General features: G+C 49.0%; 2 protein-coding genes across 7 annotated transcripts in view; one reads left to right on the forward strand and one right to left on the reverse strand.

The window, feature by feature from the left end:
• Positions 1-6,657: 6,657 nt before the first annotated feature.
• Positions 6,658-10,825, forward strand: GALK1 (galactokinase 1). 4 transcript variants are annotated; one of them, XM_036756027.1, is made up of 9 exons: positions 6,658-6,909; positions 7,044-7,218; positions 8,563-8,752; positions 9,018-9,140; positions 9,420-9,555; positions 9,708-9,889; positions 10,150-10,300; positions 10,403-10,565; positions 10,643-10,825. In XM_036756027.1, exons 2-9 carry the CDS (start codon positions 7,054-7,056, stop codon positions 10,712-10,714), a joined length of 1,182 nt encoding a protein of 393 aa, XP_036611922.1. In that variant the 5' UTR covers positions 6,658-6,909; positions 7,044-7,053; the 3' UTR covers positions 10,715-10,825. The 4 variants fall into 4 exon arrangements, with proteins under 4 accessions (XP_036611922.1, XP_036611919.1, XP_036611920.1 ...); XM_036756024.1 differs by having other exon boundaries at positions 6,659-7,218; positions 9,021-9,140; XM_036756025.1 differs by lacking the exon at positions 6,658-6,909 and having other exon boundaries at positions 6,918-7,218; positions 9,708-9,796.
• Positions 10,826-10,986: 161 nt separating this feature from the next.
• Positions 10,987-16,888, reverse strand: part of ITGB4 (integrin subunit beta 4) — a 44,097-nt gene continuing 38,195 nt past the window's right edge. Inside the window, exons 33-41 of one of the 3 annotated variants that reach the window (XM_036756717.1) lie at positions 15,818-16,018; positions 14,627-14,857; positions 14,272-14,427; positions 13,641-13,790; positions 12,422-12,610; positions 12,131-12,283; positions 11,801-11,965; positions 11,578-11,691; positions 10,987-11,431 (exon numbers count right to left, since the gene is read on the reverse strand). In XM_036756717.1, the coding sequence (XP_036612612.1) occupies positions 11,289-11,431; positions 11,578-11,691; positions 11,801-11,965; positions 12,131-12,283; positions 12,422-12,610; positions 13,641-13,790; positions 14,272-14,427; positions 14,627-14,857; positions 15,818-16,018 (1,502 nt within the window). In that variant the 3' untranslated portion in view covers positions 10,987-11,288. The remainder of the gene's footprint in view (positions 11,432-11,577; positions 11,692-11,800; positions 11,966-12,130; positions 12,284-12,421; positions 12,611-13,640; positions 13,791-14,271; positions 14,428-14,626; positions 14,858-15,817; positions 16,019-16,888) is intronic. The other 2 variants (XM_036756716.1, XM_036756715.1) reach the window with 2 other exon arrangements.

Raw genomic sequence — 16,888 nt, forward strand, 5'->3', positions numbered from 1 at the left:
TAAGGGTCTGTGCTAGGGCTACTACTGTACTACTACCAGTTTACTGTGCCAGGAGAGAGAAGGGAGTGTACACAAGAGATGTCATAAAGGTAGAAATGACTTCATAACAGGTTGGATATATGAGATGAATGCTAGTGAGAAGTAAAAGAGAACACTGGAGTTGTCAGCTGGTCGGTGTGGAAGTATGGGAATTAATTAATTAACTTATTCTGCCCCAGTTCCAATAGAGACCTAGCCCACAGCAGTTAGGCAAGTCATTTGGCTTTCCTGACCTCAGTTTCTTCATCCATTGTTATGGTAATTAGGGTGGGACTTTTTTGTTTTCTCTTTTAAAATGCGAAGGTAATCAAATACCTTTAATGAGTCTTGCCTTTCAAATGTAATGGCAAACAAAGTAGACTTTTTGCTGTTTTTTGTTTTGGAGTACTTTTCAGCACTAGGGCAGTGAAGAGCCTTTGATTAAGTCTTGCTAGGTGCAAAGCCCCAGGCCCACACCCTTGTGCTAACTAGGTGTGAAGCCCCAGGCCCACACCCTTTAGCTGATTAGGTGTGAAGCCTTCGGCCCTAGGAGGGGTATATATAAATGGAGGTTAACATTTTGTTTGGGTGCTCTTACTCACTGCAAGAGTGTTGTATGATTTGGCCAGAAGAGGCTCTGGGTAATAGCTGTCAGAGCCTCAGCTTTGAAAACCCAGATATGTTGGTGCTTCTCTCTCGTAACTATGTATTGCTATGGATAGACTGATTTGTGTTTATTTGATCTGTTTATATTGTCTCTGTTTGTAATTTCTGTTTGTATTTGTTCTGAAGTTCAGGGTGCTGAACTAAGTGAATGATATATTTACGTTTGATTAAAGTGAGATTGTTAACCCTTTACAGTTGCTTTCCTTAGAAAAGCAGATCAAAGGACCTGTACTGGCAGCCCTTCTGTGTGCTGATGTTGTTAGTCTTGCACAGCTACAGTGGCAAGCAGTATTGTTGTTACATCCGTAAAATGGGTAGGGTGGTGGACTAAACTATCTCTCAGGACCCTTACATCTCTAAATCTATCATACAAAATGTGTTCCCAGCCAGGAACTGAGGGACAACAGGTCTAAAAAGTCAAGATGCCGTGTCAATAGCCTAAGACTCTGGAAAGTGTAGCTTCTAAAAAGGGGCCAGGTTTAGTGGAGCAGCCAGGTGGGGCAGTGGATAGAGGGCAAGGCTTGGAGTCAAGAAGACCTGAATTCAAATCTGACCTCAGATATTTAGTATAGCTGTGTGACCCCAGGCTAGTCATGTAATCTTGTTTGCCTCAATTTCCTCATCTATAAAATGAGCTGGAGAAAGAGATGGCAAACCACTGTAGTATCTTTGCCATGAAAACCCCCCAAAAGAAGTCACAAAGAGTTGAACATGACTGAAGACGACTAAACAACAGGTTCAGTTGATAATTTCTGGAATGGACTACCACACTCCCTCCCCACTTAGAAAAGAATCCATAGGACTTGAGGGAAAGCAGGAATCACAAAATATTACAGCTAAAAAAGTCATAAGATCATCATTGAAACAGCTCTAGAAGGAATCTCAGAAGCTAGCTAATCCAACCCCTTTGTTTTACAAATGAAGAAACTGAGCTCAGGATGGTAAAGTGATATCCTCAGGATCATGCAGGTACTGAGAGGCAGAACTAGGATCCTTAGTGATCATCTAAACCCTGTTCATTTTGTAGAAGAGGAAATTAGGGCTTGGGGAAGAAAGGTCACTTGGTCAAAGTCACATACAACAGAGCCAAGATAAGAAATGATATATCAAGACTCCTAAGTTTAGACCTCTTTCCACTACCCTACAATAATGCGGACTTGGGGCCGGTGAACCTAAGAGACCAGAAACTTCCACAAAAGCCCTTAATCTAGCAGTTCAAGAAATTAGGAGGAAGTTCGAAGATTAAAATAAGACTCCTCCCTGCTGCCAAAGTTACTTAAGAATGAGGTTAATGAGAGTAGGATTAAAAGCTATTTAAAACATTCTGTCCAAGTGAAATCAAAGTCCAAGGATCAATGTACATCTAGAAATAAGAAAGAGAAACAAGAAAGAGAAAGAAAGATAAGTTCCCCTTAGTGTCAATCTCTGGGATACAGGAACTGGTTACAAAAGATAAAGAAATGGGGTTTGGGTGGGGCTGGGTATGTACTGTAATATTTTCATCAGGATGAAAAGACAAAAGTCCAGTATTTAAGATTAGTCTCTTTGGAAGTATGGAAAAAGGCAAGCTGTCCAGTGGGTTTGTCAGGCTCCACCCAATGGTGGCCAGAGCAAGTGGTGACTTATCTGGGAGATGAGTTTTAGAGGCCACTTCCTGATGGCCCCCGGTCTACACCCTTATTATGCCCTGTCAAACCCCAATCCTGGATTACTGCCACCATTTGCCACCTCCACACCATCATCTTTTATCTTTGCCAGTTTGGGTGGAGTCAGGTGAAATTGCAGGGTTGTTTTAATTTGTTGTGATTTGGAATCTGTTTTCATGTGGTCATTTATAAATTTCAATTCTTTTGAAAAACTATATATGTCATGTGACTTTTTCTACTGGAGATTGGCCTATATTTCCATGTATATGATGTATATGTATATTTGCCTTCTCTTCCTCTCCCAGAGGACCATCCCTTTAAATAAAGAATTAAAAAGAAAAGTTTATCAAAACTAACCAGACTCAGCATTATATTTGCAGAGTTCCACAGTCCCCTACCTCTGCAAAGAAGGGAAGAACATGAATGGAGAATCGTTCTTAAACACTCTCATTTTACCTATGAGGAAACAAAGCAGGAGAGGGGAAGTGATTTTTGCAAAGTTACATACTTAGGCCCAAGTAGCAGCTCCATTAATTAAACCCAGGTTCTCCAACTAGAGGACTTCTATTGAAATGGGGGCCAACTATAGTAGCCACACCCATCTAGGGAAATTGCTGGTAGGTTACTCATGGGTAGTTGGAGCACCATCTTGTGGCTAAAGGCTATAACTACACATTCAGTAAGCTACTCATCTGAATTAGCTTTCCCTGGGAGGTAGGATTTCGAAGAGGACCAATGACACCATGGGCTGATGTCTTGATATATGAAATGGATTTAAGTATGGCAGAGTTGGGCAAAGTCATTGAAGTCCTGTGGCAAAATGAAAGTCAAGACTATGGTCTATGGCCTCATGTGTAGCAGTGGATGGCCTAACATGTAGAAGGCACTTAATAAATTCCTGCAATAGCTGGCTACTCAGGTATCACAATAGGAATTTGTTTTGTTTGTTTTGCTTTGTTTTTGTAATGGGAGGGGTGTGTGTGGTGGAAATAAATGCTTGATAATTGAAAAAAATCTTTAATTTTTTAAAAATGCGCAGAGGAAGAAAGAAGGAAGGCCAGAAAGAAGCACAAAGAAGCAAGAAAGCTTTCTAACCTATCAACTGAACTTATATACTTAAAAATAAAGGCTTGCAGTTTCATGTATAATCCTCCTTTTCTGTTCTACTATGCATGGAAAGACTTGTTTTATTTGATGATTGTTAGATTCAGAATAAAAACACATTTCTTTCCGAACAAAGAAACAGGAGTGGGTGACTCAGAGTACAGCCTATACCAGAGGTAGAGGATTGGGAGGTATAGACCTTTCATGTACCAGACATGTAGGACCTCAGTCCCTGCAGGGAAGGAAGGAGCAGGAGTCAGATGTTTCTCCTCATTCTCTGCCCCCCCCCCCCTTTCTTCTGTCTATGGGGATATCAGTCCTAGCTGGTACCACTTCTGGCCAGAACTATTGATTCCTCACTCTAGCCTAGCGCTAGAATTAAAGGGGAACCAGAAAGGCTTCCTGGAAAAGGTGGGATTTTAGCTTGTCTCGTGGAAAGGCCAGTTGGACAGTGAATGCTTGGGCTAAGCAACCAGCTTAGGAGTCCTGGATTCCCTTTGGTTACATGTTAGTCAACCAACCAATAAACCATCATGTATTTATTAAATTCTTGCTATTTGCCAGGCACTGTGCTAAGCCCTGGACATACAAAGTAAGGGGGAAAAACAGTGCCTGACCTCAAGGAGCTTATATTCTAATGCTGGTGTGAGTGAGTCAGAATTTAGACTGAATATAGACTTAAAGAGCCAGTTATTTTGATTGGATGGAGAGAACCCAGCACCCTAGTGTGCAGGGTGGAGGGAGGTTAGAAGACCTGGTTTCTAGTCCCAGTTCTAACCCTTATGACCTAGGTCAGGGGTGGGGAACCTGTAGCCTCTAGGTCCCCAAGTGATTCGAATCCAAACTAGAAGTCAAAGGGCTGCACTTGAAGACCTAGAGGGTCTTATGTGGCCTCGAGGCCACAGGTTCCCCACCCCTAACTTAGAGTAAAACATAGTAACTTTGGGATCTACACTGACCCTATCCGTAAAATGAAGAGAATTATTCCTGTTCCAGTACTAAGTCACTACAGGTATTGGAGTCCTTGGATAAATAGCTGGTGCTTCTAAGCTATAGAGGGCTGCAGTAGGACAGCAGATAGACCAGTGGTTAGAGTTCAGGTCTCAGGCTGGGGTTCCTAAGATGCATGCTCTTTGTTCCTATTGTCCACGTAGGTGTGGCCCTTTTAAAACACAATCCATTCTAGGGCCAGAGTTAAGATAAGTTGACATTTCTGTTTAGCCAGCTAACAGTAAGCACTGACCCTGGCTGCCATGTCAAGCTGAAGAGGTTTGGGGTTGAGGGGTGCTCGACACCCCAAAGTACCGACACACCAGGTCCTGCCCAAAGAATTCGACTCAAGCCTTCTCAGCCAAGGGAAAAGACAAAGTTTATTAAGGGTTTGCCATAATGGGTTGTCTTAAGAAATCCCACCCTTTGTGATGCCTGTTTTCACAAGTGAGTCAGATTCAATCTAATGAACTAGGTTGAATCTGAGCACCTTCATGGAGGCAAGATGGATATTATATACACAAAGATTGTGGGGTGGTCTGGGGTGACTAGAGGAGGGGTTTAGGGAGGGACTTGAGGAGGAGTCTAAGGAGGAGCTTGATGGGACTGAGATGAAATCGCACTCCAGGGTGGGAAATAGCTGAAGGCTACATGGAGATGACAGACAATAGAGGGCTAGGGTAACAGAGCTAGGGTATAGATATTTTGATCAGGATTAAGTGTGGGAAACAGCTGGACGATGGAGGGCTAGGCTAGGCAGAGACTTGGGCCCAATGATAATGCAAGATCCATGGCCTTAGGGAAAGGCCAGATCCAGTTGGAAGACTCAAGGAGAGTTCAAGGGGGCTTCCAGAGACTTTACTCCAGGTTCAAGGGGGTTCCCAGAGACTGTGCCCTCATCAAAGCTTAAGGACCTCCTCTTTCTCCTGTCCATCTCCTCAAGGTTATGTTAAAGATGGCCCTTCAAGGGTACTAGAACAAAGGGATTAGCTGTTGGCAAACAACCAGAAACTGAGGGGGTGCCTCTTAATTGGGGAATGGCTAAGCAAATTATGGTATATGAATGTATAATGGCATACTAATGTTGTAAGAAATGAAGGGGGAAGTTTTTTGCCCTATTGAACCCTTTGGATAAGAGAGGAATCTGTTAAGACTTGGGCCGTTCTGTGTTTTGTCCTTGTTGAGTTTAACCCTCTAGAAAGAGAGTGACAACCCCACTGAACCAAGGGAGCTGAAATCTCAGCTTTCCTGGCCTTGGAGCTGGAGTCGAGTTGTCTTTTTATTCCATCCTTCCGAAGTGCCTTCCTCATGCAGACTTTTCCATGAGGGTTATCTGGGAGTCTCTTTTCCTCCTTTCTACCTCTTGAAGAAAGAGAGGGGAAACCAGGTGGCAAAGAGGAGGAAGGAGAGCACTGCAAAAAGGGAGACAGTCAGGAAAAATGCCCAGTGAGAAGATGAAGTGTCTTGTGTGAGAAATATCAAAGGAGGCCAGTGTGACCCGTATCACAGAGTACATGGGAAAGCAAGGTATATGAATGATGGAAATGGGCCCTGGACCTCTAAAGGCCCCAGAAACTTTCCCACAAAGCCCAGCCCCTCACCCTTAATCTCTGGAGTTTGCCTGAGGCATCATCCATCCCCGAGATCCTTTCTACTGTCCTTTCATTGTGGCCCCACGCCCAACCCTTCATTCGGTTACGCTGGACCCAGCCCAACCTTGGTTGATTTCAAAAATACTGTTCTATCGCCCCATCAGAGGAATGTACAATGTATCTTTTATTCTTGTGTTAATATGTAGATTGACTTTTGGGGTACTGTATATCACATATACTTGTGTCGTCATATATAATATATGTGTGTGTATATATATAATACGGTTTTTGGTACACCCTGTACAGCACTGATATAGTATTAGACATGACTCCCATCTCCACTGACAATTTTCCTTATCTTTAACTGCTTTGATTTTGTTCGTTAATTGTCGACACCATACTTTGCGCGTCTCCACGGAGTCAAAGCCCACCCTCCTTCCTTTCGGGGAGCCCAGCAGCGGTTCTCTATAACTCAAACGGCTGATGGCCCGCCTCTTTCCCCAACCAGACTCTCCTCTCTGCAGAGGAAACTAGACGTACCCGCCGCCGCCGTCACCCTACGTTTGCAGAAGGCAAGACTAGGGGAGGAGCGATTTTCAAGGCGAAACGGGACAGGCCCGGGGCTTTAAGCTCTCGGGATTTCAGCTTCCTCCTCTGTAAAATCAGGGGCTGGACTAGATAGTTTCGGAGGCCCCTTCTAACTCTGTAGCTAAGCTATGGCCCCACGAACGGGGTTGCAGTAGCCCACTCCGAGGCGGTCTGCCAAACTGCAGGCACGCAGATAGGCGCTCGCCGGCGCGTCAGTCCCGTGCCCCCGAGGGAGAAACTGGGTGGAATTCGATTAGGGGAGGAGCTTGAGGCTCCTGACCCATAGAATATTGGAGCGGCAAAAGGTTCGGAACCTGGAACGTTCCTGGGAGGGGCAGGACGGGATAGGAAGCGCCCCGTACTAGGCTCCGCCCCGGAGCATGCTAGAGTGATTGGTGTGGTCGTGGCTAGACCCTCAGTCTGCATCTCTGCGCCGTAGGGAGAGTACCATGGCTACTTCTCGGGAGTCTGAGGTCGTTGCGCTTTTGGAAGAGGCCCGGAGAGTCTTCCACAAGGAGTTTGGGTCTGAACCCACACTGGCCGTGTCCGCCCCCGGTCGGGTCAACCTGATCGGGGAGCACACGGACTACAACGATGGCTTGGTGCTGCCCATGGTGAGGGTCCCGGAGTTCGGTGGGGGTGGAGGGAACCTGTGAACCTTACAGACCTCTGCCACCCCGCCACCGCCTCCCTTCTCCCCGCTTCGCTTCCCCCTTCTCCGCCTTTTCTGTTAAAGCCTCTTAAGAGAATCTGCTGTACCCAGTTACTGTGGCCAGGGAATGCGCTCCTCGGGCAGGGGAACACTGTCTCCTCGTGCGCGTCCGGAGAGGACTTCTCTTGCATTAGATTCTGGTGCCTTTGGGGACTCCTGGGGTTGAGGGTGAGAGCCAGCTGGGCGAGTAGCCGAGCTGGTTTGGGTTGGTGGCTTTCTCCCATGTCACTGGGAAGGAAGAAAAGGGATTCTCTGGGGAAACAGAAATTTGCTGGGAGAAAATGTGACCTGGTTTGTGCTGCTGCTTCGCCTCCTCCCAAGCTTTCAGTGCATCCCACTGGATCGCCTGCGTTTCCAAAAACCAGGGGGCATATTTTGGAGAGGTTTGGATGGAATCCCTTCTGGTCCCTATACACTAGGGGTGGGGAGCCTTCGGTCTCAGAGTCACATGTGGTCAAGTGTGGCCCTTTGACTGACTCTAAACTTCACAGAAGAAGTTTGGATTCTGTCAAAGGGCCGCACTTGAGGACCTAGAGGACCACATGTGGCCTTGAGACTGCAGAATATGGTAAACTATAAAAACTTAAAGCTGTAAGGGACTTGAGAGAGTAAGAGACCATTCTTTTACATGAGACCCAGAGGTCACATAAGTAGTTCTGGCACAACCTAGGACAGGGGTGGGGAACCAGGCCTCGAGGCTCCCCACCACTGACCTAAGAAGCCTTTCCGATCCAAGGCGCTCTCTGCTGTCCTGTATTGCTGTTTAAAAAAGCAGATGTTCAAGTTCAAGGTTACGCTCCCCATTCAAGCGATCTGGGCCCCTTTGCTGTTGTCTTTCTTCTGACCTCTTCCCCTTTACCATACAGTACTGGGAGCCCCTGCTTCATGGGGCAGAGTCCAGACCTGTGTTTATTGTATCGGCTGGCCTGTTCCCTGCAGACCCAGGAGGATTGGGGGCTGGGAAAGTGTTAGAGCCCCTACTGCCAGTTTGGTGCTAAGAGTTTTTCTGGGGACCAGCTCCCCCTTTCCTCGGCCTTACTCTGCCCCTCCCCCCCCATCAGGTGGCTATAGAGATCAGTTCCCATTTCAGAGTCCAGGGAACCCAAAACAGTTTGGTGGGAAGGGAAGTCCAAGGCCTCAGCTCCCTGGATTATCTGTTATTGTCGCTTTCCAAATTTTTAAACATTCGGGAAGGTCCTAATGGATAACATAGGCTAAAGCCTTTCTATTCTTCCTCCCTCATCAGGCTCTGGAGCTTGTGACAGTGCTGGTAGGAATTCCACGGTCGGATGGCCTCATCTCTCTTGTAACAACCTCAGAGTATGTTGATGAACCAAGGCGGGTAGAGTTCCCAGTACCTACTGCAGAGAAGCCTCTGGAACCTGGGATACCTCGTTGGGCCAACTATGTGAAGGGGGTGATACAGCATTACCCAGGTATGTTATTAGGAAGAAGGAAGGAGAAGGGTCCCTCTGAACAGTAGCTGTATTCCCTGGGAAATGATGGATGAGACACAGTTTATAATGGAGGCAGGGGTGGGGGGCAACTTTGTCAGATACCAGGTCACCCTACCCCTCTAGGGATGTAGCTCACAACAGTTCTTTCACTTGCCAGCCACTACTAACACCTAATTTGACTTCTCGGACCTCGGTAGCCTCATCTCATAGCCCCCTAATTCTTTCCCTCTAATTTTTCCCCTAGCAGCTGGTCCCCTCCCTGGCTTCAGTGCAGTGGTGGCCAGCTCAGTGCCTCTGGGGGGTGGGCTGTCCAGTTCTGCATCCCTGGAAGTGGCGACTTATACCTTCTTGCAGCAGCTTTGTCCAGGTATCTTGGCCAGGCCCCTGCTTCCCTGCCCTTTCCCACTAGGAACCCCTGATTACTGGAGAAACTTTATTCCTACCTTGGCTTAATTTAAGGGAGGGGGTTAGGAATCTTTCCCTGAGCCCCCCACCTTGGGGCTAACTCTTCCCCTTACACCCTTATTACTGCCCTTCCACCTTGGACCAACACTAAATAAGGGACTCCGGGGGCAGCCTCCTTCCTTGCTTCCTTGTTCCCTACTCAGCCTCAGTTCTCCCCCTACACCCCATCTGTGTGTTGTAGACTCTGGGGCAGCAGCCATGCGTGCCCAGGTGTGTCAGCGGGCAGAGCACAGCTTTGCAGGGGTGCCCTGTGGCATCATGGACCAGCTCATCTCACTGTTCGGGCAGAAGGACCATGCACTACTCATTGATTGCAGGTCAGGGACTTTGCTTCTCTTCTACACTCTCTATTCCTGGCTTCCTTGCTGCTTCTCTCATCCTGGGGGCCTTTTCCTGTGCCTCTAGGGGTGGATGGTGCCCTTTCGATGACATGAGATGGTGACCCCTGGTTTTTTTTTTCTGTCCCCAGGTCCTTAGAGACACAACCGGTGCCCTTGTCAGACCCAGGGGTAGCTGTGCTTATTACCAACTCCAATGTCCGGCACTCACTTGGTTCCAGTGAGTACCCTATACGGCGCCGTCAGTGTGAATCAGCTGCCAAGGCACTGGGCAAGAAGAGTTTGCGAGAAGTAGACATGAAAGATCTAGAGGGTGAGGGATTGGTAATATTGTTGGGGAAATGAGCAGGGTGATGGGCTGTGTGTGTGTGTGAGAGAGAGAGAGAGAGAGAGAGAGAGACACCAAGAGTCCTCAGCTTGAGCTTCCCTCCTGATCACCACTTACTACCAAACCTAGTAATCCTGAGACCTACCCAGAGGCCCTTGCCATAATCTCCACTCAGACCTCAGGGAGCAGGACTGGTTCTCTTCTGTCTTGTGGACACTAGCACGTAAGGACCTTTTTTCTCTTAGCTGGGAAGGAGCTGCTGACCAAGGAGGAATTCCGGCGGGCGCGGCACGTCGTGGGGGAGATTCGGCGCACATCTGAGGCTGCAGCTGCTCTGAGAGCAAGTAACTATAAAGCTTTTGGCCGACTCATGGTGGAAAGCCACGACTCCCTCAGGTAGGACTGGGTGTCTTCCCACATCCCACCTAGCTAGCCCAACAGGTGTCCCCTGAGCCTGGGCTCTTCCCCAAACTTTACATAACCTTGTGACTTGTCCAGGGATGACTATGAGGTGAGCTGCCCTGAGTTGGATCAGCTGGTGACTCTGGCCCTCTCGGTACCTGGAGTGCATGGCAGCCGCATGACTGGAGGAGGTTTTGGTGGCTGTACGGTCACCCTCCTGGAGGCAGACGCAGCGACCAGAGCCATGCAGCATATCCAGGTAGGTGGCCATCTGAGGGTAGGTGGAGTGAAGAAGGGGGTCTTGGGCTCTCTACTCAGATCCTTTTTCTTCCACAGGAACAGTACAAAGGGACCGCCTCTTTCTACCTCTCAAAAGCAGCTGATGGGGCCAAGGTGCAGCCTTTGTGAAGGGTCATTGTGGAGAGAACTACAGGCTGGACACCTCCCCTGGGTGGGCAATGGACAGTGATGGGGGAAGCCATCTGCGTATGAGCCATTAAATCATAATAGATTTCTACAGCTTTGAGTGTTGTTTTCTATCTACAAAAGCAGTTCAGGCACAGGAGAGGGCCTTCTCTCAAAGATGATAGCCCCTCTGCTCCCAGGGGGCTGGCATAATGTTGGGTCCTGGAGGCATGAAGGTGGAAGAAGCAGTTTGGTAGCAAAAACATTTATTATATTAAGTGGCAAGGCAAAGATTAGAGCCCACCCTCCATGCTCTGACCTGCCTCAGCTCTTTGGTTACAAATTGGGTTTGGAGCTAGAGGACAGGCCAGGCTTCTGGGATAGCATTCCCACCAACTGAACCCTCCTTTCCTCCTGCCTCCCAAGGAGTCTGTATCCCCGCTTTGCCCCCTTGGAGGTAATCAGTTGGTTCGGCAAAGAGTAATGATTCCCTTGGCCCCTCTAGGAAGCAACACAGGCTGAATTAGGGGAAGGAAGGAAAGCTGTGGGGGAAGGTGTGCTGGTGCCTGTGGGACTCTCATGTCTGGAAAAATGGGCGTTCCAGCTGCTTGGTTAAGGTCCCGCTAGATGTCAGTGTTCGGCTCACAAATTCCTGAGTAGTCACATGGCGAGTGAGGGAGCCGCTAGCCTCTAGCTGCTGGGTCCCTAGGGCCAGTCCATCTGTAGGGGATAAGCAGAATTGGAGGTAAGAGCTCTGGGCGTATTAGGGGAGCCTCACTTGGTCCTCATAAAATGTAATTAGTGAGTTGTGCGCTCCCTGTCCCAGCCTGGCCAGGACAAACCCTCCCACAAATACCAAGCCTCACCTAAGAAGGGCTTTGTGACGGTGGAGTGGGTTGCTGTGGTGATGCTGCTGTACTCTCTGGGAAACTGAGCTGTCTCCTGCTGAAGCCCAAGGTGTCCCAGCTGTGGAAAGGGACCTGGAACAGGGATAGCCAGGGGTGGTCATGGGAGTGGTAGGAGGTTGTTCAGGGGTTTGATGGGGAAAACGGAAAGGCAAGGCTGGGGGGAGTGGGGTACTTGACCTACCACCATCTTGAGACTCAATGGTAATGATGCCCTCACGCTCTGGCCCAAAACCTTGAGTTGTCTTTGCCTGGACTTTGAATTTGTAAGGCACATTCTCACTCAGACCTGGCACTGTCAGCCGGTTCTCCAGGCTGTCACCGTCCACTTGGAAGGTAGTAGATGGACCTGGAGGGAGATGTGGGTCAAGAGCAAGGTTCTTTACTTCCTAGATGTCCCCTGTCAGTCCTCTCTCTCCTGTTCCCACTTCCTCAGGTCCCTCCCTTTTATCTTGTAGAGATTATGGGTCTAGAGAAAGTGTGATCCCTGGGTTTGGGAGCCATAGGCAGCTACCTCCTTGGGCCATCTCACAGGTCACCAGGTAGCCCAGAATGTCACCATTGGGCCGGCGAGGCCGTTCCCAGCTCATCTGCAGTGAGTCCGGACTAAGGGCTGTGAATACCAAGGGGCCTGGGGCACTGGGAGTGCTCAGAGTAAAGGCCGAACCTGAGGAAATAGTGGGACGGAGGTGAGATGGTAGAGAGTATGGAAACGAGAGGGGAGCCCCTCTTGGGTCATGCTCAGTCAAGCCCAATTTAGCTTCCCAAGCAAAAATTGAGTGGGGGGCAGGAAGGTTGGTCTCACCTGGCAGAGGACAGAGTGGGCTTTGGGGGTGCACCTGGGACTCAATGGTGATGACGCCTTCACGCTCTGGACCCCAGCCTTCCTGGCTCTGTGCCCGGACACGGAAGACGTAGGAGTGATTAGGCAGGAGGTCTTCCACTACTACGGAGGTCTGGTGAGGGTCGGGAATGTGTAGCCTGCGTAGCTCACCTTGGGGAGGGAATGAACAAAGGGGAGTGGGTCACCACCATACCTTGGGGTCCAAGACCAAGCACTGGAATGTTTTTCTCCCAGCCCTGTTCACTTTGTGACGTGCTGCCTCAAAGATGGCACCCAAGGGCCTCCCTGGACTAGATTTCCATTTGTGAGATGGTGGGTTGAAATTACTGGGGTGAGACTAGACCCAGTGAAGGTCTTTGGAATGCAAAAACGAGAAAAAGGAAAGAATAGGACCAGAGGAGGGTAAGGAAGGAAGACCTGCTATAGCAGGAAGAAGTATGAATGCTTTGGGGAATATTTAGAGCACTTCTTCAGAAATTTGCAAATGGAGAATTCATTTCATTCCTCCCATAAATTTCTATGCTTAGCTCTGAGGCAGCCTGGAGGCCACATGTGGCCTTCTAGGTCCTTGGGTTCAGCCTTTTGTTTTACAAAACCTCCAAGTTTTACAGAACAAATCCTTTCGTTAAGGGGATTTGTTCTGTGAAATTTGGATTCAGTCAAAGGGCTGCACTTGAAGACCTAGAGGGCCACATGTGACCTAGAGGACACAGGTTCCCAGCCCCTGGTCTAGGACTTGGTGGTAGAAAGAAAACCATTGTGTTTCTTTTGTATTTAACTAACTTCATTAAAGCATCAAGAGAGCCAAGTTGAGAAATGAGCTGATATAGCCCGCCCAGGGCTATATTGTGAGATCTTAGAATTTCAGACAGTTAGCAATTCAGAAATTCCATTGCATTCCTGATCTGGTGTCACTTCCTTGGGCAGGAATTTTACTATCTAGGATTGGTGGCTGGAATGTTTCTTTTCCTCACATGACCCCAGCCCTTTTTGAACTTCAATAGGAGTACTCCAGAAGGTCATTGTCTGGCAACTATTGGCCCAAAGAGCTAGCCCTTTGATCTGGAGTAGGAGCCATTAAGTTTAACCCCTTTCTTCCCTAGGCACCATCATATAGATCAGCCTCACAAGCTAGCCTGAGGGCGTGGCATGAAAGGGCACCCATGGGGGTGCCTCTCACCTCCACTCAGCAGTTGGTACTCCATGCTGTAGCCTTGCAGGGCTCGATCACATTGTGGCTCCTGCCAGCTCACTTTCAGGGATGTGGGTCCCAGGGCTGAGAACACCAGGCGGGTGGGGGTATCGGGCACCCCGGAGGGCAGGCGGGATTCTGGAGGAAGGAGAGATGGTGGGTGGAAAGGAGAGGGGGCAGAGTCAAGTTTGGAGTCAGCTTCTATAAAAGGACCTGGCTGTCTTTCTCGTGTCATGGTGGGTAAGGGTCCCGAAAACAAGAAACTCAATCTTACACTAGTAACCAGCCCAAGGTTGGCTCATTTACCTGGTAATATGCCCTCAAAAGGAATTTAGTCCCTTATCTTTGCCAAGAGCCCCCAGTCAACTTTCCCATAGAGGAACAACTGAAGGTTTTAACCCTTCCCCTTCTGCAGCAAGCCTTCCTCCCCAGGAAAGAGATATGGGAGTGTCATTAGAACCACAGCACAAGCAGGGAGGTGAATGGTTAGCAGCTCTAGTGGGCCCAGCATGGAATCTGTAGATGGAATGGAAGATGATGAGGTGGTGGTCGAAATGGGCAAGTGTGTAGATGAGGACAGAGCAGCCACTGCAATGGAACAGACCACCGCAGGCTCTACCTGGGCCCCAGGTGTGTGTTGTTGGTCTGGCCAGGATTACAGAGTCCTGAAAGCCACTGTAGGAGTGGAAAACCTTCACCTGAACTCCGTCCTTTGGCACAGAAACCTGAGCCCCAGTGTACCTGTTCCCCCCATCTTCCTGAATGGGAGGGAGGCCTAAGGTGGATAAAATGGAGAGAGTGACAGGTTGGGGCTGCATCCGCCTGTTGTGTCAAGCCTGTGGAAATCTAGAAAGACAGGATTAACCGAAGAACGGGGAGGGGCACTAATGAGTGCCGCCTGAGGACAGATAAAGGCGGGCAGAAAGCCCCCTCCCCGCATCCCCTCATCCCCCCTTCAGTCATTGGTCACTCACCATAGGAAGAGACAGATGCAAGGGTGGAGTAGTCTCTGGGTAGGGTTGTTGAATGCTCTGTGCGAGTCAGGGAATGATAATCTTGGGTGAGAGTGGAGGAAGTGCTTAGTACTCGGTGCTGTGGATGGGGGCTCAGGTGGGTGCCATAGGCTGATGTGGTGGTGGTCATCCTGTGCAGTGAGTTAGCACTGCCTGGGAAAGCGAAGTCCAGCCTCCCATTCAGTAAGTGCTCTGCATGGGGGGGTGGGGGAGGGGATGGGGAACAGATAAGAGAATCAGGCTGCGAAGGTCAGGACATGGAAAAGATTTCAGAAGCCACTGAATCCAACCTCCTCATTTTACTGATGAGGAAATAGAAGCCAAGAGGTCTTGCCCAAAGGTTGGTCAGATGATAATCTGGCTCCAAGTGGAGTCTTTCTACTCCACGCTGCCAAATGTCCCAGGTATAGCCTAATCTTTCACCGTGGTGAACTTCTGAGGTAAAGCCTCATCCCACCCCTAAACCTGATTCAGAAAAGATTACTATCACTTGCCATCTGGGCATGGGGGGTGGGGGAGGGATGGGGAAAGCAGAGAATCAGATTCCTAGGAGTTTTGGCCCAAACTCAATTTCCTTGGGGTCGAGGCCCTTCTAATTGGACCCCGAACTCTCAGTGGAGCCGGCTAGGGTCTGATTTATGTCAGTCTTTACATAAATTCTGCCCTCATTGTGCCTGCTTCCTGCAGACTGCACACTCTTCCTCTGGCTGGCTCCTGAACCACTTCTGGAAGCCCCAGAAGGAAGGGCTTCATTTGCTTCCTGTTCCTTCTCAGTTCTAGAAAGGGGTTGGGGAGACTCCTTGCTCTTCAAGGCAGCATCTTCCAGAGAAGACATGCCAGCCTCTACCTTGATAGGAATCAGGCTGATCCCGAGATTAGCTGAGATCAGCTCCTCTCATGAGCCACATTTTTGGCCTTACTGAACACCAGTTCTATTCCATCACACTGAATACTGTGGCCATTCTCCTGCCAAGGTACATAGAGTGGACATATGTGTACCTATCTTTGGTGTGTATGTGGGGCACTGTCATCTGTGCCGGCTTATCCATCAGGGTATGGTGTCAGGGGAAGAGGGGATGGGGAAGTTGTTTAAGGAGCAAAAGTCGTGTGTGCCTGACTCTCGGGCAGCAGGGCAGGGGCTTCCTCTGTCACCTGCTGGGGGATGGGGCGTCCCCCTTCGGGGAAGGCTGCCTCCTGGGTTGCTATCATCTTGGGGCAGGATGAGCCCCTCAGCCTCAGAGGAGAGCCCGCTGCTGCTGGATAGGCGGGGGATGAATTCTGGGGGCAGCTGCCACGTGATCTGCCGGAAATTCAGGTTCTCTCCTGGCAGTGGCTCGAACTTCCAGCAGGAGCCTTGGGAACAATGAAGGGGCAGGTTGGCACTGCCCCCTGGGGTGGAGGAGATAGGTCTAGCTTGATAGGAGTGACAACCTGTAACTGCTTGGCAGGGTTGGGCCAGAACTAGCTGCCTGCATATGGCCAGACAGTTGGTATCTGAGCCATCTGCCCATCATTTGGAACAACCTGAACACTGAGGAAGAACAAAGGGTTTTTATGTTTAGTTGTTGATATCAAGAGAGAAGGTCAGGGGAAGAAAGCAAAGAAGAGCATCGAAATGACTTCACAGGAGGATAAAAGCTGGTCAGATTGAAAGTGTGTTTCCCTCAGTCTGGGACCACAGTCCTGGAATGTTGTAGCTATAAAATTAAAGGAACAAGCCTAGGGAGGGAAAATTACATAGTCAGGGTCACTTAGCTAGTTATTATTAGAGCTGGGACTTGAATTCATATCCCAAACTAGGGCTCTTCACCATCGAACCCCAGCCTCTTAAAACAGGTCAGTGGCCTCCTTCTGCTAAAATCCCTCCTATACATAAAGCTAAGTAATGCCCATGGGGCCTCCTACAAGGCCCAGAGGAAATTGGTGGCGGTACTGCACATTGCTATTAGCACTTCATATTAAAAATCCTTTCAAATCTATTATTTCCCATGATTCTTGCAACAACCCATGATAGAAGTCACACTAGGAATTAGTAGTAGTGCCAGGAGAGGACCCTCTATCTGCCACACTTGGCAGGCAGAGGAAAGAAGGGACAAGAGAAAGGTGGAAAAGATAAAAGAAGAGAAAGAGGTATATGGGGGGGAAGGGGGTGATAGGGCACAATATCATTGAGAGCTGTCTCAGGTCCTGCTAGGAGAATGACTGGCTCCAGTCCAGGGGTCC

Source organism: Trichosurus vulpecula, chromosome 4, assembly GCF_011100635.1.
Source record: "Trichosurus vulpecula isolate mTriVul1 chromosome 4, mTriVul1.pri, whole genome shotgun sequence".
NCBI lineage: Eukaryota > Metazoa > Chordata > Mammalia > Diprotodontia > Phalangeridae > Trichosurus > Trichosurus vulpecula.